Source organism: Melospiza georgiana, chromosome 23 (assembly GCF_028018845.1).
Source record: "Melospiza georgiana isolate bMelGeo1 chromosome 23, bMelGeo1.pri, whole genome shotgun sequence".
Taxonomy (NCBI): domain Eukaryota; kingdom Metazoa; phylum Chordata; class Aves; order Passeriformes; family Passerellidae; genus Melospiza; species Melospiza georgiana.
The window spans coordinates 8,314,032-8,337,241 of NC_080452.1; the positions used below are offsets into that span (position 1 = coordinate 8,314,032).

Consider the following 23,210-nt stretch of genomic DNA (forward strand, 5'->3'; position numbering starts at 1 on the left):
TTTACAGTAAAAAGGAACCAAAAAAAATCTATAAAATACCGTGACACTTCCCTTCCCGTCTCCCCAGCCTGTCAGGGGGTGTCTGCCACCCTCACCCAGCCACCACCTGTCCCTGGGATGGTGCCATGGGGACAGCAATGCTGGGGTCATTTGGCACCAATTGAGCCACCATGCCTGGGACACACTGGGGACACATGGGGGACACAAGGGGGACACACGGAGCTCAATGAGAGGAAAAGCTTCTTCCAGGAGGGCTCAGGCTGTGGGTATTGCACTTGGCAGCCAGGCTGGGCACGGAGGGCAGGGGGCTGGCAGGACGTGTCCCCCAGTTTGGGACACCACAGTGGGCTGGAGGCTCCAGCATGTCCCCGGTGCCCAGAGGTCACCCAGCCCTGGTGGTGTCCCTGCTCTGTGCCACCCCCTGTAACCCCCCTGGAGCACTGTCCTGGCGTGGTGGCAGTGGGATGGGCTGTCCCCAGTGTCAGGCTCTGCAGGATGGGTGTCCCCAAGGCCGGGCCCCAGGGTGGCTCTGCAGGACTGTGTGTCCCCAAGGCTGGGCCCTGGGATGACTGGGATGGGCTGTCCCCAAGGCCGGGGTGGTTCTGCAGGACGGGCTGTCCCCAGGGTGGCTCTGCAGGATGGACTGTCCCCAGTGCTGGGGTGACTCTGCGGGATGGTCTGTCCCCAATGCTGAGGTGACTCTGCAGGACAGGCTGTCCCCAAGGCCAGAACCTGGGGTGGCTCTACAGGACGGCTGTCCCCAGTGCGGGGCCCCAGGGTGGCTCTGCAGGGTGACTGTCCCCAATCCTGGGATGGCTCTGCAGGGTGACTGTCCCCAGTGCTGGGGTGGCTCTGCAGGGTGACTGTCCCCAGTGCTGGGATGGCTCTGCAGGGTGACTGTCCCCAATCCTGGGATGGCTCTGCAGGGTGGCTGTCCCCAGTGCTGGGATGGCTCTGCAGGGTGACTGTCCCCAATCCTGGGATGGCTCTGCAGGGTGGCTGTCCCCAGTGCTGGGCTGGCTCTGTGTGACAGTCACTCCTGCTCTCGGCTCAGGTGGCAGGAGGCTCCCACAGTCCCCCGGTGCTGGCAGAGGTAGAGCAGGCCCAGACACCCCCAGAGTTCCCGTGGCCCCTTCGGCTCAGCCTTCCCTGGGCAGGACACGCTCCAAGGACGAGGATTCCAGCGGGGGATCCACTCTCCTCCTCCTCCTCTTCCTCCTCTTCCTCAGCAAGGCCTCCTGAGGGCCCCGCCGGAGCCTGACCCACCATGGGAGATCTGGGGGGGTCCTGGCGCAGCTCCCCCCGCCCAGAGGGGCCCTCAGGAGGAGAAGCAGAGCCCGCAGCACTCCATGCAGATCTCCAGGCAGTCGGCAGACTCGCAGCAGGCGTCGATGATGCCGCAGTCCATGTCGCAGGGCAGGTCGCAGTCCGCGCACTCGCCCGAGTTGCAGCAGCAGCAGCAGATGCAGGAGTCCTCCGAGGTGCAGGAGCCGCACGTGGCACAGTCCAGCACGATGTTGCACAGGGTCAGGAACTCGCAGAAGAGGCAGGAGAGGATGCAGTGCACGCAGCAATCTGGGGAGGAACGCGGGGTGAGACAAGGCCGGGCTGGGGGAGCACCTGAGGGTGGAAATGCTCCCTCAGGAATTCATGGAAGGGAGGGAAAAAGGGGTCAGGAGTGAGTCTCCCTCAACACCCAGCCCTCATCAGAGACCAATTCTGGAGGACAGGAGATGGCCAGGAGGGTCCAGGGGTCCTGCTGAGCTCAGAGGATGCCACCAAGAGATCCCAAGGGATGAGGGGCCTGAGGAATTGGAAGATGCCACCCAAGAGATCCATAGAGATGATGAGTCCAGGGCTTGGAGGGTGCCACCAAGAGATCCCAAGGGATGAGGAGCTTGAGGACTTGGAGGGTGCCACCAAGAGATCCCAAGGGATGAGGGGCTTGGAGGATTCCACCCAGAGATCTCAAGGGATGAGGGCCCAAGGAGTTGGAAGGTGCCACCAAGAGATCCCAAAGGATGATGAGCCCAGGGCTAGGACGATGCCACCCAAGAGATCCCAAGGGATGAGAGGCCTGAAGAGTTGGAAGATCCCACCCGAGAGATCCACAGGGATGAGGGGCCCAGGACTCAGAGGGTGCCACCAAGAGATCCCAAGGGATGAGGAACCCAGGGCTTGGACGATGCCACCCAAGAGATCCACAGGGATGAGGGGCCCAGGACTCAGAGGGTGCCACCAAGAGATCCCAAGGGATGAGGAACCCAAGGAGAAGATCTGGAAAGCGCCCTCAGGGTTCAGCAGTACCTTCCTGCGCCTCAATGGGGATGTGGGAGGAGGGTGACTTGGAGCTGCCCTTGCTCTTCTTGCTGCCCTGGCTGTTGATGGAGTGGTGGGGCTGCAGCTTTCGGGGAGGTTTCTGTGTGCCGGGCACAGCTCGGCAGATCCCGTTCCCCGCGTCCCCGTTGGGCAGCAGCTGCGTGCAGGGACCAGGGGACTGCAGGGGTGGCCCCACCTGGGGCTGGCCTGGAAGGGAAAAGCAGAATGTTACCAGCCCTGCCCTCTCCACAGGGAGAAGTGTGCGCCCAGACCCTGGGGAAAAACGGGAATCTGGTCCCCAGCTGGACACAGGGTGAGCTGGAGGGTGGGTGGTCCAGGGGGATGGGTGGCACAGACATATTTTATGAAGAATACTTTCATTAGGATTTTTTCTCCTGAGAAGCTGAGAGGCCTCAGGAACAAAATGTAAACAATGGTTATCTGCTGCTGTGGAATGCAACAGGTCCATCTTTGATTAATCTCATGTGGTTGTTTTTAATTAATGGCCAATCACAGCCCAGTTGTCTCAGACTCTGGTCGATCACAAGATTTTATTATCATTCCTTCCTTTTTATTCCTTGCAAGCCTTCTGATGGAATCCTTTCTTCTATTCTTTTAGTATAGTTTTAGTATATAATTTTTAATATAATATATATAATAAAATAATAAATTCTTTTAATATAATATATATCATAAAATAATAAATAAAATAAAACTATTTTTAATATATATAATAAAATAATACATCTGAAACATGGAGTCAAGATTCTCATCACTTCCCTTGTCCTGGGACCCCTGTGAACACCACCACAGACGGTCTCAAGCTACGTCAGGGAAGGTACAGGTTGGATATTAGGAAAAAGATTTTCATCAAAAGAATAATAAAATATTGGAATGCTCTTCCCAGGGAGGTGGTGGAATCACCATCTCTGGGTGTGCTTAAAAAAAGACTGGACATGGCACTTGGTGCTGTGTCTGGTTGAGGTGTTGGGGCATAGGTTGGACTCAATGATCTGAGAGATCTCTTCCAACCTCATTATTCTGTGATTCCGCGAGGGAGATGGAACAGGAGATGTGGAAAAGGCGGCTGGAGGGAAGGAGACAAAGGCTGCTGAGAGAGGAAGGGATGGAAAGACACCAAAAAATGCAGATTTGTCATGAAAGATGGGCTGAAACTCTTCAGAGGACCTGAAGGAGGAGATGTCCCTGCAGGGCCAGGAGGGATGAAACCACCAAGAGCTCCTGAGTGTCCCCAGAGCCCCAGGAGATGAGGAACCACTGCAGAGCCCCAGGAGATGTGGAACCACTGCAGAGCCCCAGGAGATGAGGCACCACTGCAGAGCCCCAGGAGATGAGGAACTGCAGAGCCAGAGGAGCTGAGGAACCACTGCAGAGCCACAGGAGAGCCACAGGAGATGAGGCACCACTGCAGAGCCAGAGGAGATGTGGAACCACTGCAGAGCCACAGGAGATGAGGAACCACTGCAGAGCCACAGGAGATGTGGAACCACTGCAGAGCCACAGGAGATGTGGAACCACTGCAGAGCCACAGGAGATGTGGAACCACTGCAGAGCCACAGGAGATGAGGCACCACTGCAGAGCCACAGGAGATGAGGCACCACTGCAGAGCCACAGGAGATGAGGAACCACTGCAGAGCCAGAGGAGATGTGGAACCACTGCAGAGCCACAGGAGCTGAGGAACCACTGCAGAGCCAGAGGAGATGTGGAACCACTGCAGAGCCACAGGAGATGAGGCACCACTGCAGAGCCACAGGAGCTGAGGCACCACTGCAGAGCCACAGGAGGTGTGGAACCACTGCAGAGCCAGCCTGCTCCTCTCCCCAGCCCTGAAGGAACCGGCCACTTCCTTGAGGTCTCTGCAACCTCTGGCTGAACTTCTCTGCAGGAGGAGGAAAATAACTCATTTCTGTGGCCGTGCCTCCCTCCAGCCTCTCCTGCTGCAGCCCTGTGTCCTGCCAGAGCCAGAGGGGTGGCTCGGCCCTTGCTCCTGCCCGCGCTGCCTCCTCATCCTCACCTGGGGGAGCACTGGGAACCAGCACAAGGTTCCAGCAGCCATCATCCTCCTCAGTAAGGCCACAAATAAAATAAAATAAAATAAAATAAAATAAAATAAAATAAAATAAAATAAAATAAAATAAAATAAAATAAAATAAAATAAAATATAAAATATAAAATAATAAAATTTTAAAATAAAAATAAAAAATAAAAAAAAAATAAAACATAAAATATAAAATATAAAATATACATAAATAAAATAAAACCCTGTCTGGTGGTGCTCCAGCCAAACTTTGCTTTTCCTCTCCCAGGGCAGTAAACAAGGGATGATTCAGGGCAGAGGCTCGAGGGCAAAGGCACCTCCTGGCACCAGGGAACAGGAGCTGCTTTCTGTGCAGGGCACAGGCGGCCCCTGTCCTGCAGCCGCCAAAATAAAACAGATGGAAGGTGAAAATAAAGTGGGCGGAAGGTGAAAATAAAGTGGGCGGAAGGTGAAAATAAAATAGATGGAAGGTGAAAGACACGAGGGGATGGTCCCAGTGCTTGGTTTGACCAGGCTGAGCTGGGCTTGGGCTGCACAGGGAGGTTAAAGTGGGAATTTGGTCTTTGAAACACGCTGGGAAAGGAATTTAAAATAGCCAGAGGTGAGCGGGAAGAGTGGGCTGAGAGCAGAGAGTGGGGAGACACAAACCAGGTCCTGGATAAAACTGGGATTGTCTCCCCTTGCTAAAAACCTCACGTGTGACCGTGTTCACAGGTGCCTTATGTTGAGGGAAGAGACGAGGATCTGATGCCATGTTTCAGAAGGCTGATTTATTATTTTATGATATACATCACATTAAAACTATACTAAAAGAATAGAAGGAAAGGTTTCATCAGAAGGCTGGCTAAGAATAGAAAGGAATGATCACAAAGGTTTGTGGCTTGGGCTCTGTGTCTGAGCCAGCTGGCTGTGATTTGTGATTGGCCATTAATTAGAAACAACCCCATGAGACCAATCCCAGATGCACCTGTTGCATTCCACAGCAGCAGATAACCATTGTTTGCATTTTGTTCCTGAGGCCTCTCAGCTTCTCAGGAGGAAAAATCCTAAGGGAAGGATTTTCCATAAAAGATGTCTGCGACATTCACGGAGGGTTCGCTCATTATGTGCCCTCACCCAGTGCCCTCTCCTGCCCCATGTGTGGCACCGAGGTGCCCAGGGCTGTGCCAGGAAGGGGCTGAGCCTGCAGGGACCCAGCAGCAGCAGCAGCAGCAGCAGCAGCAGCTCAGCAGGCTGGGACAGCAGCTGGATTGTCTGCGACTGCAGCGGCGTGCACTTGGCGCTCCCCATTTCGCTGCATTCCTCAGATTAAACTGTTTGTAAATCAAAATCACGCTCTGGCTCCGGCCAGGGGCAGCCAAAGGCAGCCAGGAATCCCCCCTCAAAGTTAGGGAAAACAGCTCCCAATTTTTTAAGGCCAGCCTTTAAGAAACGAGGACAAAACTCTGCTAAAAGAGGCACCTTCAGCTCCCCTGTAATGCAGGAGTGGGGGAGCAGCCTGGAAAACAGGATTTTGGGGGGAAACTGCCTGTCTACAGCTCTTCAATAACAAAAACCTCCGGGATGTTTGTAACCTGAAACCCAAAACTTTGGGTTTCCCATGGAGGTGATGCTCTGGATGCCCTCAGGCTGTCCCAGGGCAGCATCACCAGGGTCCCTGAGCCACGGCCAGGGCCTGGATCATTGTGGCCACCTGGGTCTGCTGCTCCTGCCTGAAGCTGAACACACAGCATGCCAAACCTGCAATCCCTGTGTCCCAAAATGCTGCAAAACTGGATTTGAGCAGAGAGCTGAGCCTCAGAGGGGCCAATCCTGGCACTGGTGGGCAAGGACATCACCCTGCACCCTCCAGCCTTTTCTGCCTGGTTCCTCCTGAGCCTGCACGAGCCAGGCTGGCACAGGAATGCCCCATCCCATGGGAGAGCCTAAATGTGCCCCTCAGGGCGTGCCAAAATGGGAACAACCCCAAAAACCAATGGTGATCCCCCAAGAGCAGTGGGGACAGCAGAGGTGACGCTGCTCACCAGGAGGAGGGTGACATGAGGAGGAGGAGGGTGCCCCAATCCCCCCCAGCCTTGGGGGGCTGGGCTGGGGAGGGGGCCGTGCAGGGCTGAGCTGTGACTCAGGCGTGCAGAATGTCTGTGGGCAGCCGGCCCAGCTCGCAGATGCTGCGCGAGGGCTCGGCCGCGGGAACCGGGAGCTCTGCTGTGCTCTCCTTGTGAGCTCTGCTCTCCTTTCCTGAGCTCTGCTCTCCTCACTGAGCTCTGCTCTCCTTGTGAGCTCTGCTCTCCTCACTGAGCTCTGCTCTCCCTGTGAGCTCTGCTCTCCTCACTGAGCTCTGCTCTCCTTGTGAGCTCTGCTCTCCCCTCACTGTGAGCTCTGCTCTCCCTGTGAGCTCTGCTCTCCTCGCTGAGCTCTGCTCTCCTTTCCTGAGCTCTGCTCTCCTTGTGAGCTCTGCTCTCCTCACTGAGCTCTGCTCTCCTTTCCTGAGCTCTGCTCTCCTCACTGAGCTCTGCTCTCCTCCTGCAGTGCCTGCATTTCCCATCCTCTCCCCTTCCCTGCCTGCTCCCTGGAGGGGCAGCCCCATTCCCAGCCTCCCTCATCCCCCCCTAGGGACCCTCCATCCAGTTTACACCCCTTGGAAGGGACCTGGGGAGCTTCCATCCACTTTCTGCCTCTTGCAAAGGGACTGGGGAGCTTCCATCACTTTACACCCCTTGGAAAGGGACTGGGGAGCTTCCATCCAGTTTACACCCTTTGGAAATTGAGCTTCCATCCAATTCCTGCCCCTTGCAAAGGGACTGGGGAGCTTCCATCCATTTGGGGTTTTGGGGGGATGCTCCTTTCCCAGGCAGGCTGATCCCCCTTCCCACCACAGCACCCCAGAGAACCCCAACCCTTCCCAAGCAGCTCCAGGTGCCGCCCTTCCCTTCCACCTCTCCAGGTGACTCAGCCTCGCTTCAGGCTTTGATGTGGGGAGGAACAAAGCGGGGAGGAGCCGGGTTCCCACCTCAGCCCTGCTCTGTGATGAGTCCCGAGGGCAACACTCACATGTCACAGCTTCGGGAGCGCCGCAGAGCTCGGCCCGGGGGCTTTTTGTCAGCACTGCCGGGGGTTTGTCACCTTCCAGGGCTTTCGGGGGTTTGTCACCTTCCAGGGCTTTCTCCTTCGAGGGTTTGTCACCTTCCAGGGCTTTTGAGGGTTTGTCACCTTCCAGGGCTTTCTCCTTTGGGGGTTTGTCACCTTCCAAGGCTTTCGGGGGTTTGTCACCTTCCTGGGTTTTCTCCTTTGGGGGTTTGTCACCTTCCAAGGCTTTTGGGGGTTTGTCACCTTCCTGGGTCTTCTCCTTTGGGGGTTTGTCACCTTCCAGGGCTTTCTCCTTCTTCAGGGATTTGTCTCCTTCCAGGGTTTTCTCCTTCTTTGGAACCGCGGGGCGGGCAGGGGACCGGGGACCCCTCAGGGCAGGGAGGGAGGGCTCAGGCACCTCTGCAAAAGAAACGGGGTTAGAGCTGAAAATGGGGTTAGAGCTGAAAACGGGGTTAGAGCTGGAAACGGGGTTAGAGGTGAAAATGGGGTTAGAGCCGAGCCCCTGGGTCAGACAAACTCCCAAACACTGCCCACAGACTGGGACAGGAGGTTTGGGCTCCCCTGTGTCACACAGCACACAAGGATGTCACCAAGGGATGCCAGCCAAGGGATGCCACCAAAGAATGCATCCAAGGATGAATCCAGGGATGAACCCAAGGGATGAACCCAAGGGAGGAAGCCAACGGATGCCACCCAAGGGATGAACACAAGGATAAACCCAAGGGATGAACCCAAGGGATGAACCCGAGGGATGAACCCGAGGGATGCATCCAAGGATGAACCCAAGGGATGAACCTGAGGGATGAACCAAAGGGATGCCAGCCAAGGGATGAACCCAGGGGATGAACCCAAGAGAGGAACCCAGAGGATGAACCCATGGGATGAACCCAGGGAATGCCACCTGAGGGATGAACACAAGAATAAACCCAAGGGATGCACCCAAGGATGAACCCAAGAGAGGAACCCAGAGGATGAACCCAAGGGATGAACCAGAGGGATGAAAACGAGGGATGAACCCGAGGGATGAACCCAAGGGATGGACCCAAGGGATGCCACCAAGGGATGAACACAAGGATAAACCCAAGGGATGAACCCAAGGATGAACCCAAGGGATGAACCCCAGGAATACCACCAAGGGATGCCACCCGAGGGATGCCACCAAGGGATGAACCCAAGGATGCACCCAAGGGATGCCAGGATGCCACCTGAGGGATGCCACCCAGGGCTTGGGCAGCCCAGGACGGGCACCGGGGCTGCACCACCCCCCAGCTGCTCCCCCCGCTGCAGCACCATCCCAAAACGCCTCCCCGAGCTCTCACATTCCTGCTCCAGAAAGCCAAGGGATCTGGTTACACTCGGCAGCCAGCGCTGGGTTTTTCATCCCCCTTCCCATGAAAGAGCCACTGTCTGCCCTGCCGGGGCTGGCCGCCACCTCCCTCATCCTCTGCACTCTGGGGCAGCACCAAGCCCTGCAGGAGCCCTCCGTGGGGCACGAAAACCCTGCCAGGAGCTGAGTCATCCCCATGGGAGAAATCCCTGTGCCAAACACCCCCTGGCAGAAAGGCAGGAGGGGGCAGGACCACCTTCAGTGCTGCTGAATTCCCACGGGGAATTTGGGGTGCCAGGGGTGCCCGGGGCTGTGCCACACTGCCCCAGCCCCCCCCTGCCCCCCCAGCCCTCTGCCCATCCCTCAGAATAGCAAAGTCTTGCACAACAGGGGCTGGAACACACTTTATATAAAACTAAATTATAGGCTGGGCAGAGGGAGGCAGAGCACAGAGCCATAATTGCCCTGGCTGGAACAGGAGCCCTGCAAGCAGCCAGGGAGGGCAGGGGAGGGGGGAAAGAGGCCTGGGATGGTTCATGATCCTCCCTAAAACCAGGGTCCCACACACCAGAGCTGAGGGGGAAAGGAGGGCAATTAGGGATAATTAAATATTAGTGTTATTAAAAGGAGAAAACGAGGGAAACTGGGGGGTTCCAGCTGCACCCCGGCATCAGCAGGAGCCTGGAAATGCTGCAGCCAGTCTGGGGTGGTGCTGCTCTGCTCCACAACACCCTCCAAAATCATCCACGTGCCTCAGTTTCCCCTCTCTGCCCTCCCCAGGGTGCAGATCCAGCCTGGAGCTCCTGAGACAGGGTTGGGTTTTTTTGGGGGGGAATTAAAACTCATGCCAGCACAGAGCCCTGCTCACACAGAGCTCTCACCGGTGAGGAGATTTTGGGGCTCAACCAAGGGAAACCCAGCAGCTCCTGCTGAATCTTGCACGACAGCATTGGCTCCAAATCCCGACGGAGCGCGAGCCCCAGATGGGAGAAAAGGCATTGCCATGGCTCTGCAAAGCCCAGAGCAGAACGGAGAGGTGAGGAGGGCAGGCCGTCACCTCCCCAGGGCTGTGGGGGTGAGTGAGTGACATCCACAGCCTCTGGCACGGCCCAGCCCTGATCCAAAGGCAGAGGTGGAATCCTGATGGATGAGGGTGGGAAATGGATCATGTGGGAAACGGATCATGAGGGAAATGGATCAATGGAGTGTGGGAAATGGATCATGTGAGAAATGGATCATGTGGGAAATGGATCATGTGGGAAATGGATCATGTGGGAAATGGATCATGTGGGAAATGGATCATGAGGGAAATGGATCATGTGGGAAATGGATCATGAGGGAAATGGATCATGAAGGAAATGGATCATGTGGGAAATGGATCAAGAGGGAAATGGATCATGTGGGAAATGGATCATGTGGGAAATGGATCATGAAGGAAATGGATCAATGGAGTGTGGGAAATAGATCATGAGGGAAATGGATCGTGAGGGAAATGGATCAAGAGGGAAATGGATCATGAGGGAAATGGATCATGTGGGAACTGGATCGTGAGGGACATGGATCGTGAGGGAAATGGATCATGTGGGAAATGGATCGTGTGGGAAATGGATCATGTGGGAAATGGATCATGTGGGAAATGGATCATGTGGGAAATGGATCATGCAGGAAATGGATCATGAGGGAAACAGATCATGTGGGAAATGGATCATGAGGGAAATGGATCATGTGGGAAATGGATCAATGGAGTGTGGGAAATGGATCATGAAGGAAATGGATCAATGGAGTGTGGGAAATGGATCATGAGGGAAATGGATCGTGAGGGAAATGGATCATGAGGGAAATGGATCATGAGGGAAATGGATCATGAGGGAAATGGATCATGTGGGAAATGGATCATGAAGGAAATGGATCATGAGGGAAATGGATCATGAGGGAAATGGATCAAGAGGGAAATTGATCATGAGGGAAATGGATCATGAGGGAAATGGATCAATGGAGTGTGGGAAATGGATCATGTGGGAAATGGATCAATGGAGTGTGGGAAATGGATCATGTGGGAAATGGATCATGAGGGAAATGGATCATGTGGGAAATGGATCAATGGAGTGTGGGAAGTGGATCATTGCCCTGGCCAGGAAGGGGCTGGGGGTGCAGGAGTTTTGGGGAAAAGCAAGAGGTGTCTCATTCCAAGGATGCCAGAGATGAGGAGCTCTGAGTGGAGCCACAGCTGAAGCTCCCACAGAGCTCCCCGAGCTCTGGTTCCTGCTGTGGGATGTCCTGAGTGTGTTCAGGGCTTAAAACCCCTCAGGAAACAGCCCTATCACCCCCAGATCCCCTTTCCTGAGGGAAAAAGGGCTGGAAAATCAGGAGCAGCAGCAGCAGAAGGGGCTGGCACAGGGAGAGCTCAGCAGATCCCTGTCCCTGCCCATCTGTGCTGCCTCCAGAGCATCCCCTGCACCCTCTGTGTCACAGACATCTTCTATGGAAAATCCTTTCCTTAGGATTTTTCCTCCTGAGAAGCTGAGAGGCCTCAGGAACAAAATGTAAACACTGATTATCTACTGCTGTGGAATGCAACAGGTGCATCTGTGATTGGTCTCATGTGGCTGTTTCTAATTAATGGCAAATCAATTAATGGCTCGGACAGAGAGTCCGAGCCACAAACCTTTGTTATCGTTCTTTGCCATTCTATTCTTAGCTAACCTTCTGATGAAATCCTTTCTTCTATTCTTTTAGTACAGTTTTAATGTAATATATATCATAAAATAATAACTCAAGCCTTCTGAAACACGGAGTCAGATCCTCGTCTCTTCCCTCAACCCGAAAACCCCTGTGGGCACTGCCACCCCTCTGTGCCCATCCCTGGGGACAAGGACAGGCCGGGTGGATCCACAGCGATATCCAGGCTGTGCTCCAGCTGGGATGCAGCCCAGGCTCGTCCCTGCTGTGCCCACTTCACACTTGTAATTACCCTGCACAAGCCTCACACACAACCACAGGCAGGCAGGGAGGAAGGTGGCAATTAAATTAACTCCCCCGGGAACAAGCTGGCCAGGAGAGGGACAGAAATAGCCAGGAATGAAGTTTGGGTGAGCTGATCCTTCACACAGCCTCACATCCCACAGGCTGGATGTGGGGATGGGGCTGAGCCCCAGCCGCCCCTGGAATAGGGTTGGGGAAGGACCCAGGGAGGGGTGGGAGAAGGTGGGAATGTGTGGGGTCAGAACGGAGCCCACAGCTCCCTGTCCACTGGGATCCACGGGGGAATGCAGGGGGAATGTTCAGGGAAAAGGAGAGGGAATGGGAAATGCAGGAGGAATGTTCAGGGAAAGGCAGAGGGAATGATCAGGGAAAGGCAGAGGGAGTGGGAAATGCAGGGGGAATGATCAGGGAAAGGCAGAGGGAATGGGAAATGCAGGGGGAATGTTCAGGGAAAGGCAGAGGGAATGATCAGGGAAAGGCAGAGGGAATGCTGTGGGAAGGGCAGAGGGAATGTTCAGGGAAATGAAGAGTGAATGCCCTGGGAAGGGCACAGGGAATGCCTTGGGAAATGCCCTGGGAATGTTCTGGGAAATGCAGAGGCAATGCCCAGGGAAATGCAGAGGCAATGCCCAGGGAAATGCAGAGAGAATGCCCTGGGAAGGGCACAAGGAATGTCCTGGGAAGTGCAGAGAATGCCCAGGGAAATGCCTTGGGAATGCTCTGGGAAATGCAGAGAATGCCCAGGAAAATGCAGAGGCAATGCCCAGGGAAATGCAGAGAATGCCCAGGGAAATGCAGAGAATGCCCAGGGAAATGCAGAGAATGCCCAGGGAAATGCAGAGAATGCCCAGGGAAATGCCGAGGCAATGCCCTGGGAAATGCAGAGAATGCCCAGGGAAATGCAGAGAGGATGCCCTGGGAAGGGCACAAGGAATGTCCTGGGAAATGCAGAGGCAATGCCCAGGGAAATGCAGAGAATGCCCAGGGAAATGCAGAGAATGCCCAGGGAAATGCCGAGGCAATGCCCTGGGAAATGCAGAGAATGCCCAGGGAAATGCAGAGAATGCCCAGGGAAATGCAGAAGCAATGCCCTGGGAAATGCAGAGAATGCCCAGGGAAATACAGAGAATGCCCAGGGAAATGCAGAAGCAATTCCCTGGGAAATGCAGAGGCAATGCCCTGGGAAATGCTGCAGCAGCAGCTCCCCAATGCCCCCAAGCAGGGGCAGCAGCTCTGCAGGCACAGGAGGAGCTGAGCAGACCCTTCCATCACTGGCACAGCTCATCCCACAGCTCCCTCTCCTTTAAATTCCCCAATCCCTGCCCTGCTGATCCCCCCTGGACCCCTCCTCCCCGCTGCCCCCAGAACAGGACCAGCTTTGACCCAAATCCATCAGATTTAAACCCAATTGTGAGCCTGGGCCAAACCCTGAGGCCAGCCAGCCCTTGGGATGGGACATCTCACTTTCCCCCAAAATTCCTGCACCTCAAACCCTTCCTGGGCAGGGCAAATCCTCCTCAGAGCCTGGGGTGAGCAGCACAAGGGAGATGTGGGACAGCAGCTCAGAGCTCTGGATCTTGGGAGCAGAGGTAACGAGGCATTCCAAAAACAATAACTTCAATAAATCACAGCACTGCCCCAAGGTACCAGAGATCAGCAAAGTGATAAATGTGGGGCTGATTTCTCCTGCCAAGCCCGGGACATGCACATGGAGCCGATTTTCTGATTATTCTCCCCGATCCCAAAGTCCAAATCCATCGGTCATGGGAGTCCTGAGACATCAGGGAGCCCCAAAATCCATCAGGGGGGGTGGGAAAACAGGACAGGAGAGAGGAGAGATGCAAAAAAATGGAAGTTCATGGCTGGAGCTGCAAAATTCCTGCAAATTCCCAAGTTCCAACATCCCTCTGGGGGACGCAGGAGCTTCTGTGGAAAAGATCCTTGTGCTCCCAGTGGGAATTCCTGATGGGCTGAGCTCAGCATTCCCAAAGAGCTGGACAAACAAAAGGCAGGAGCCACAAACGGGAGCCACAGCTCCCAAAAATCTGTGGGCTCCCTTCTCCCTCCCTGCGCTGCCCAGACCCCCAGAGGCAAAGCTGGAGCTGGGCTTTGGGGTCCAAACTCAAATTCAGTCCCAGTCTGGGTCTTTTCCCTGCTGTTTTCCCTTTGTTTTCCCCCACTCTCTGTCCCCACAGTGTGTTTGGGATGGTTTCTGTTGGTTTGGGATGGTTTCTGTAGGTTTTGGGATGGGGATTCATGCTGAGGATGAGGAAAGGAACCTGCTCCTTCCCAGCTTTGTGTCCTGGCAAGTTTTGCTGTCTCTTAAAAATTCCTCTTTCCCTTGCAGCTCCACACTGGAATGGTGCCTTAATACCAACAAAATGTAAATATATTTACATTAAATTGATTTTTGTGCATAAGGAATATTTCCTCCCAAATTGCCGCAGTGGGGGAAGAGGCAAAGCTGGAGCTGTGCTTTGGGGTCCAAACTCAAATTCAGTCCCAGTCTGGGTCTTTTTCCTGTTGTTTTCCCATTGTTTCCCCCCATCCTCTGTCCCCACAGCGTGTTTGGGATGGTTTCTGTTGGTTTTGGGATGGTTTCTGTTGGATTTGGGGTGAGGATTGGTGCTGGGACATGAGGAAAGGAACCTGCTCCTTCCCAGCTTTGGGAATTTTTGTTCTCCCCGTTTTCCAGTCCAGGCTTAAAGATTCCTCCTTCCCTTGCAGCTCCACATTGGAATGGTGCTTTAATACCTGTAAAATGTAAATATATTTACATTAAATTGATTTTTGCTGCATAAGGAATAATTCCTCCCAAATTGCTGCAGTGCCAGAGGTGCTTCTTGCAGGGAATTGATGTTTTGTCTTTCCTGAAACCCCTTGTAGGAACATTTCTCGCATTAATTTGGTTTGGCAGGAGCTGGTTGGAGCCACGAGGACCTTGCGGGGATGGGGTTTGTGGGGACACCAACCTGGAACGGGGGTTTTGTCACCCAGGTCAAACTCCAGCAGGGATGGACTGGATGGACCTGGCTGGTCCTGGCCTGTCTGGCCCCAAAATCCCTCCCTCCCTTCCCACCCAAATCCTATAAATAACAAATAACAACAACTCCCAGCCTTGCTGAGCTATTTGGGGTTTTTGTGGGTATTTTTTTTTTGTGCTTTGTTTTGCTTTTTGTGCATTTAGGAAGTCACTTCTCACAGAAACCACTTTGTTTTTTGACTGCATTCCTCATTTTTGCTGTTTATCCAAAGCTTTGCCCAGGTGAGGCCAGAGGGTTTCCAGGTGGGAAGCAAAGCTGGGCTGGATCTTGGGCAGCAATTTGGGAGGAATTATTCCTTATGCAGCAAAAATCAATTTAATGTAAATATATTTATATTTTATAGGTGTTGAGGCACCATTCCAGTGTGGGGCTGCAAGGGAAGGAGGAATCTTTAAGCCTGGACTGGAAAACAGGGAGAACGAAACTTCCCAAAGCTGGGAAGGAGCAGGTTCCTTTCCTCATGTCCCAGCACCAATCCTCACCCCAAAACCAACAGAAACCACCCCAAAACCAACAGAAACCATCCCAAAACCAACAGAAACCATCCCAAACACACAGGGAATGGGGGAAAACAATGGGAAAACAACGACTGGGATTGAACTCAAGTTTAAGCAGCAACTGGGGCAGGAAAACTCCCCCCAAAAAATGGAAAATCTGTGAAATCAAGGAAGGAAATCCTGGGTGTCCCTAAGGAAAAGCAATTATGCCTGGAAAGCAGCTGAGGTGAGGCCTTATCAGATCCAGGGAGATTCTGGGAATTACAGAGCAGGGAGAAATGATGGAGGGAGTAATTAATGCCCAGGCCAGGCTGGAAATTGGGGGTTAAGCCAGCACAGGTCCTGCCAGGGGAATAAAAATTGTGTCTTGCCCAATTTAAGTCCTTTAAAAAATAAAAGTTGATTGACGAGGGGATGAAGGGGAGCTGCTCAATAATCTGAATTTCTCCAGCTCCTTTCATCCCAGCACAGATTGAAAAACCAGGGCCCAGCACACCTTCCCTGAGCTCCAGGGATTTTCCTTAAAAAACTGCTTTAATTATGGGGAAACTGAGGCAGGAAAATGGGATTTCCCCCCCCAAAAAAACCTGTGGAGATGGAGCACAGAACTCTCTGTAGATTGGGGTTTCTCCCATGCACAGATGCCCAAAAATTCTCCAATTTTTGGGGCACGGGAAGGGATTTTGGGACTTTCCTGGTGCCCATCCCACAGAGGGGGGAACTCCAGGCATGGAAAAATCTGGGAAAAATCACCAGAACTGCAGCAAACAGCCCGAGGAGGGTTTGGGTTTCTGCAGCTCCCAGGCTGGAGCTTTCCAAGGAAATTCAATCAGGATTTGGAGCAGCAGCAGGGGCAGCACAGCCCCAAGGCCCAGCTTTGTTTTGCTCAAACCCAGAAACTTTGAAATAAGCCAGAAATCTGCTTTTTCTTCTTTTTTTTTTTTTCTCCTCATGTTTCTTTTCTTTTTCTTGGTAAGTTTTGCATTGCTCAAAGAACAAACACCAGCGAAGCGTTTTCGGGAGCTGACAAGAAAAAAAACTTGGAAAGAGAAACCAGAAATGTTGCAAAAACTTCTTTCTGTGGGGTAAAAAAAATACATTTTTGTTGCTTTCAGGGCTTTTTTTCGGGAGGGGCTCTTTGCACTCTGTGTGCAACTCTGCAACCCTGCATTTAAATCAGTGCTGAGACAAGGAAAAAAACCCATTTATTTTGATTTTGGATGGGTTTTTTTCTTGGTTCCTGAGTGAGGTGGCCTCGATTTCTGCTGAGAATTCCCTGCTTGGGGCAGCCCAGGGCTGTTTTGGGGCTGAAAGTTTCGTGTTTGGGGCTGAATATTTCAGGTTTGGGCTGAATATTTCGTGTTTGGGGCCGAATGTTTTGTGTTTGGGGCCGAATGTTTTGTGTTTGGGACTGAATATTTCCTGTTTGGGGCTGAATTTTTCATGTTTGGGGCTGAATGTTTCGTATTTGGGGCTGAAAGTTTCGTGTTTGGGGCTGAATATTTGGTGTTTGGGGCTGAATATTTCAGGTTTGGGGCCAAATTTTGCATGTTTGGGGCCGAATTTTTCATGTTTGGGGCCAAATTTTTCATGTTTGGGGCCGAATATTTCGTGTTTGGGGCTGGGCACTCCTCCTCTTATACCTCAGGGCAAAATCCTTGGGAACAGACAGAAAAAATTAAGGAAATTAAAGGAAAAGTGTGTGTGCCAAAGCCTGAGCTGGGACAGCTGGGACACAGGCAGGGATTGGGGACATGGATGGGGACACGAGGGTGGCAAATGTCCTCTCTGGGAATGGGAAAAGGGAGGTGGGAATGAGCAAATTTTGCTCATTTCAAACCCAGGTTTTGCTTCTGGAGGTGGATTTATGTCCATCTTCACATGCAGAACAAGGAGGAGGAGAAGGAGAAAAAAGGAGAAAGAGGAGAAGGAGGAGGAGGAAGAAGGAGATGGAGGAGGAGATGGAAAAGAAGGAGGAGAAGGAGGAGAAAGGAAGAGGAGCAGAAGGAAGAAGAGGAGGAGGAAGAAGAGGACAGAACCTCTCTTGCTTCCCACTTTCCCTACTCCTCCTCCCTGAAGGAAGAATCATCTCACCAAGCAAAAAACTCTTGTTTTTTCTCCTGTTTTCTGCTGATTCCTCTAAAAAAATAATCACCAGGACGAACAGACAGACTCTTCTCTCCCAAACTACCTGTGGCTATTTCAGGCTGTGCCCCCGTCCCTGCTGGGTGGGAGGAGCTGTGGTGGCACCCAGCCCATCTCTGGAGATGCCAGGGAATGAAATTTTGGGGGATAAAATCTCCACGTCCAGCTGGGGACCTGAGCGGGGCCACACCCCCACACACCCCCCCCATCGTGCCTCAGTTTCCCCATCCTAGAGGGAGGGTCCCAGTGAGCCGGGCTGGTTTCTAAAACTTGGGAAAGGGAATGCAGGGAGAATTCCCAGGCTCTGAGCTGCGTGACAGAGCTGCTGGCTCTGGTCCAAAGCCACCAGGGCTCTGCTCCTGAGTGTCACAGGGACAGACAGACAGACAGACAGACAGCCCGGGACACGCTCGTCCCCAAAACCACACGCGGAGGGAGGAGGGAGAGTCAGGGTTTGGGATGGGGAGCACAGAGCTGATCCTGAGGAAGAGCAGGGTGGGATGAAGGCTCTGGAGGAGGAGCAGGGTGGGATGAAGGGAAGCTTGGGCCGGCTCTGCTCAGTTCACACTCAGCTCTGGGGCAGATGAGGAAGAGGAGGAGGGGGTTTGGGATGGTTTGGGAGGGAGGTGAGGCCACTTCAACGTGGGAAAATGGAACTGGGCACTGATGGATGCGCCTTAAACAGGGAACACCAAACTGGGCACTCAGGGATGCCCCTGAAATATGGGAACACTGAACTGGGCGCTGATGGATGCCCCTTAAATTTGGGAACAACAAACTGGGCACTCACAGATGCCTCTTAAAATCTGGAAGACCAAACTGGGCACTGATGGCTGCCCCTTCCAACAGGGACAAGAAGTCCCCAACAGGGACACACCAAACTGGGCACTCAGGGATGCCCCCGAAATATGGGAACACTGAACTGGGCGCTGATGGATGCCCCTTAAATTTGGGAACAACAAACTGGGCACTCACAGATGCCTCTTAAAATCTGGAAGACCAAACTGGGCACTGATGGCTGCCCCTTCCAACAGGGACAAGAAGTCCCCAACAGGGACACATCAAACTGGGCACTCACAGATGCCTCTTAAAATCTGGAAGACCAAACTGGGCACTGATTGCTGCCCTTCCAAGATGGGAACACTGAACTGGGCACTGATGGATGCCCCTTAAGTTTGGGAACAACAAACTGGGCACACAGGGATGCCCCTGAAATATGGGAAAACTGAACTGGCCACTAATGGATGCTCCTCTAACACGGAAACACCAAACTGGGCACTCGGGGATGGCCCTCCAAGATGGGGAAACTAAATTGGGCACAGATGGATGCCCCTGAAATTTGGGAAAACAGAACTGTGCACTCATGGATGCCCCTTAAATTTGGGAACACCAAACTGGGCACTCCCTGATGTCCCCAGTGAGGTCCCAGTGCTCCTGCTGATGCCACCAGCACCCCTGGGAGCTGAACCACTCTCTACCCACCCACAGCTTTGGTGTGGCCACAGGAAAGGCTGAAAAGCTCCAAAACCATTTCCACCAAAGCATTTCGCGGATTTTGAAGCCGCTTTTTGAACCCTCCCTCAGCTGCTGGTGCAGGAGCTCAGCAGAGCTGGTACAGGGGCTGGGGACAAACCCCTCGCAAAAATCTCCTTGCGTTCCCAGCTCGTCATTTCCCACCTGGAAAAGGAAGGAAATGCAGGGAAATCAGCCCCAGGGAATGCAGCTGCTGCATTGGGGATGAATTTGGAGCAGAGCTCGTCCAGCTGCAGGGGGAACAGAACAGGAGGGTGAATTCTCCAGAGCCAGCAGGGGCCGGTCCAGCTGTGCTGGTCCCGCTCTGCTCACCAAATTTTGGGAATTTTGGGGATTTTGGGAGCTGTTCCCAGGCTGGATTCGCCCCTTTTGTGTCTGGCTTGACAAACCACCATGTGCTCCTGCAGCCTCCTGCTCGAGGGGGTTTTAGTCCCTCCCTGGGGTTTTTAATGCAATTTTTAGTGCAGTTTTAATGCAGTTTTTAGTACAGTTTTAATGCAGTTTTTAGTACAGTTTTTAGTACAGTTTTAATGCGGTTTTTCATGCACGTGAAGCTCGGCAGGGCCAGAGGGGCTCGGGGGGCTCGGCTGTGAGGATTCCCCCAAATTTTCACCCATTTCTGATCCCTGTAAGGCGCCCAGAGCAGCCCCCGTCCCTCGGGGGGTTTAACTCACATCACAAACCCCTCCCCGGGCTTGGCACCGGGACAGAAACCGAGGCAGAGTTTGGGATTGAAATCCCAGCGGGGCCGGCGGCTGCTGAGCTCACACACAGACACAGCAGCACGGGAAACACGGCCCGGGCACAAACGCACACTCACGTGTTCACAATCACACACAAACGCACACTCACATGCTCACAATCATGCACACACACTCACATGTTCATAATCACACACAAACACACACTCATATGCTCACAATCACACACACACACTCACATGTTCATAATCACGCACAAACACAGCCAGGGGCACAAACACACACTCAAATGCTCACAATCGTGCATAAACACACTCAGATGTTCACAATCACCCCCAAATACTGCCAGGGGCACCAACACACACTCAGATGTTCACAATCACACACAAACACACCCAAACTCACACCCAAACACTGTCAGGGGCACAAACACACATTCAGATGTTCAGAATTCTGCACAAACACTGCCAGGGGCATGAGCCGATGCTCAGATATTCACAATCCTGCAAAAAACACACACTCAAATGTTCACAGTCCTGCAAAAACACACCCAAACTCACACCCAAGCACTGCCAGGGGCACAAACACACATTCAGATGTTCACAACACCGCACAAACACTCAGATGTTCACAACCCTGCACAAACACACACTCAAATGTTCACAATCGTGCACGCTCCCCGTGCCCAGCAGTGCATCCCCACAGCCCCAAACACTGCCCAGGACCCCAAAACCTTCCCTGGGATCGCCAAAACCTTGCATGCAATCCCAAAACCTTCCCTGCGATCCCACAGCCTTGCAAGGGATCCCAAAACTTTGCAAGGGATCCCAGAACCTTGCAAGCGATCCCAAAACCTTCCCTGGGATCCCACAACCTTCCCCGGGATCCCCAAACCTTGTATGTGATCCCAAAATCTTCCCTGGGACCTCAAAAACTTCCCTGGGATCCCACAGCCTTTCCTGTGATCCCAAAACGTCCCCTTGGATCCCAAAACCTTCCCTGGCATCCCAAAACTTTGCATGGGATCCAAAACCTTGCATGCAATCCCAAAACCTTCCCTGCGATCCCACAGCCTTGCAAACGATCCCAAAACCTTCTCCATGATCCCAAAACCTTCCCCAGGATCCCAAAACTTTGCATGGGATTCCCACAGCCTTCCCTGGGATCCCAAAACTTTGCATGGGATCCAAAACCTTGCATGCAATCCCAAAACCTTCCCTGCGATCCCACAGCCTTGCAAGGGATCCCAAAACCTTCCCCGGGATCCCACAGCCTTCTCCATGATCCCAAAACCTTCCCTGCGATCCAACAGCCTTGCACGGGATCCCAAAACCTTCCCCGGGATCCCACAGCCTTCTCCACGATCCCAAAACCTTCGGCGCGATCTCAAAACTTTTCACGGGATCCCAAAACCTTCTCCATGAATCCCCAAACCTTTCCCGGGATCCCAAAACCTTTCCCGCGAGCACACAGCGCTCACTCCCCTCCAGCCTCGCTGCCCCTCTTTGTGCCCCCATGTCCCCCCTTTGTCCCCCGTACCTGGCGGCGGTCCCGGTTCGGTTCGGGGCCGCTCGGGCCGGGGGCTGCCGGGCCGGGACATGGCTGCGGGAGGCTCGGCGGGGCTCGGAGCGGGGCCCGGCCCGTCCCGGTGCGGTGCCGGTGCTCGGTGCCGCTCACCTGGGGCCCCGCGGGGCTCCGCGTCCGCCCCCGCGCCCGCCCCGCATCCCCCGGCCCCGCCGCTGGGCTGGGCTCCGCTCCGGGGCTTTGTCCGCGCCAGCCCCTTCCAAAAATAAAATTAAAAAAAAAAAAAAAAAAAAAAAAAAAAAAAAAGAGACAGAAAAAAAATCGAATTAAATTAAAAAAAAAATAAAAAAAAAAGGAGGTTGGGAGCGCGGACCCGCGGCCAAGCCGCGCTCCCGGAGCTGCTGCCGGAGGCTGGAGCGGAGCCGGGAGCGGGGAGAGGCGGAGGAGGCTCCGGGGCCGGCCTCGGCTTTGGGATTGCACAGCTGGGCTGAGCCCTCGGCTGGGGCTGAGGGAAACGGCGGGGGGAGAGCGGCGCTGAGCCGGGTCTGGACCCTTGGGTGGGTGGTGGAGCCCCTTGGGTGGGTGTTGGACTCCTCAAATGGGTGTTGGACCCCTCAGATGGGTGGTGGAGCCCTTTGGGTGGGTGTTAGGAGCCCCAGGTGGGTGTCAAAGCCTTGGGTGGACATTTCGATCCTCTTGGGTGGGTGTTGGACTCCTCAAATGGGTGTTGGACTCCTCAGATGGGTGTTGGACCCCTCAGATGGGTGGTGGAGCCCTCAGATGGGTGGTGGAGCCCTTGGGTGGGTGGTGGAGCCCTCAGATGGGTGTTTGGACCCCTCAGTGCATGTTTGAGCCCCCCAGGTGGGTGTTGGAACCCCCCCAGGTGGGTGTTGGAACCCGCCAGGTGGGTGTTGAAGCCCTGCATGGACGTTGAACCCCCTTGGGTGGGTATCAAAGCCCTGGGTGGACATTTGCATCCCCTTGGGTGGGTGTTGAAGCCCTGAGTAGGTGTTGGTACCCTCCAGGTGGGTGTTTGGACCCCCTTGGTTGGATATTTGGACCCCCAGGTCGGTGTTGGACTCCCTTGTGTGGGTGTTTGAGCCCCTTAGGAGGGTGTTTCAACCCCTTGGGTGAGTGTTTCGACCCCTTGAGTGGGTGTTTGAACCCCTTGGGTGGGTATTTGGAGCCCCCCAGGTGTGTGCTCCAGCCCGTCCACTTTCCCCCAGGCACCAAACCCAAGCGGGACCTTTGTTCCCTGACTCCCTGGCGTGCCCAGTGAACTCCTCTGCTTCCCCCACCCCTCCCTGCCTCAGTTTCCCCAGCTGGAAAATGAGGTTTGGCTCCCTGGGGCGATGCTGGGATGGGAGGTGACGGCGTCACAGTGTCACTCTGTCACAGTGTCACACTGTCACTCCATCACTCTGTCACTCCGTCACACTGTGCCAGACCAGGGGTCACTCCCTGCCCTCTGGATTTTGCCCTCTGGAGTTCCAGCTCCGTGTTCCAGAGCCCTGGGAGCTCCTCACTGGAGTTCAGGTTGAAATTCTAAGAGTAGAGCTGCCACTGGAGTTGTGATAAATCAGATGGAGGAGGATGCTGATGGTCAAATGGGCTCTTTAATGAATAGTTTTACACCGTCTGCCACAAGTCCAAATGGGCCAACAATGGCCTCTCCCTTTATTTGAATAAAGCCAGAAAGGACTCCTCTCTCTCCTTTTTGGACATAAACCTCTGTGGATTAATTTTCCCAACACGCTGAAACAACAGCTTGGCCTGACAGCCTAAAAAAAAATAAAATTTAAAGAGTAGTGGGGAAGCTTAATCATGATTTTGGGGCTCCAGGATCTGTGCAGCCCCAGCTGTGTGGGGAACAGGGCTCCCCAGGCTGGCAGCCCCAGCTGTGCCATGCAGGGAAAGGTTTTACAGGGATTTTGGGGCTGGAGAGCAGCAGGGCTTTACCCACAGCAGCCTGGGCTGCCACCTGTGCCAC

The 23,210-nt window shown here is 53.8% G+C and overlaps 1 protein-coding gene across 1 annotated transcript; it reads right to left on the minus strand.

The window, feature by feature from the left end:
- Nucleotides 1-1,318: 1,318 nt before the first annotated feature.
- MDFI (MyoD family inhibitor) lies at nt 1,319-21,296 on the minus strand. Its single transcript, XM_058040033.1, has 6 exons — nt 21,236-21,296; nt 8,988-9,104; nt 7,793-7,866; nt 7,432-7,525; nt 2,308-2,526; nt 1,319-1,575 (listed from the first exon to the last, which is right to left on the minus strand). The coding sequence occupies exons 1-6, from the start codon at nt 21,294-21,296 to the stop codon at nt 1,319-1,321; spliced, it is 822 nt and encodes a 273-aa protein (XP_057896016.1).
- Nucleotides 21,297-23,210: the final 1,914 nt, after the last annotated feature.

Excerpts from the sequence above, each read along its gene's own strand:
- MDFI (XM_058040033.1), bottom strand. The coding sequence starts at position 21,296 with ATGTCCCGGCCCGGCAGCCCCCGGCCCGAGCGGCCCCGAACCGAACCG. Across the intron at positions 9,105-21,235 it reads CGAACCGGGACCGCCGCCAG|CCCCGGGCACCCCTGGCACC; the intron begins GTACGGGGGACA and ends AGTGTGGCACAG. Across the intron at positions 7,526-7,792 it reads CCGCGGTTCCAAAGAAGGAG|AAACCCCCGAAAGCCCTGGA; the intron begins AAAACCCTGGAA and ends CTGGAAGGTGAC.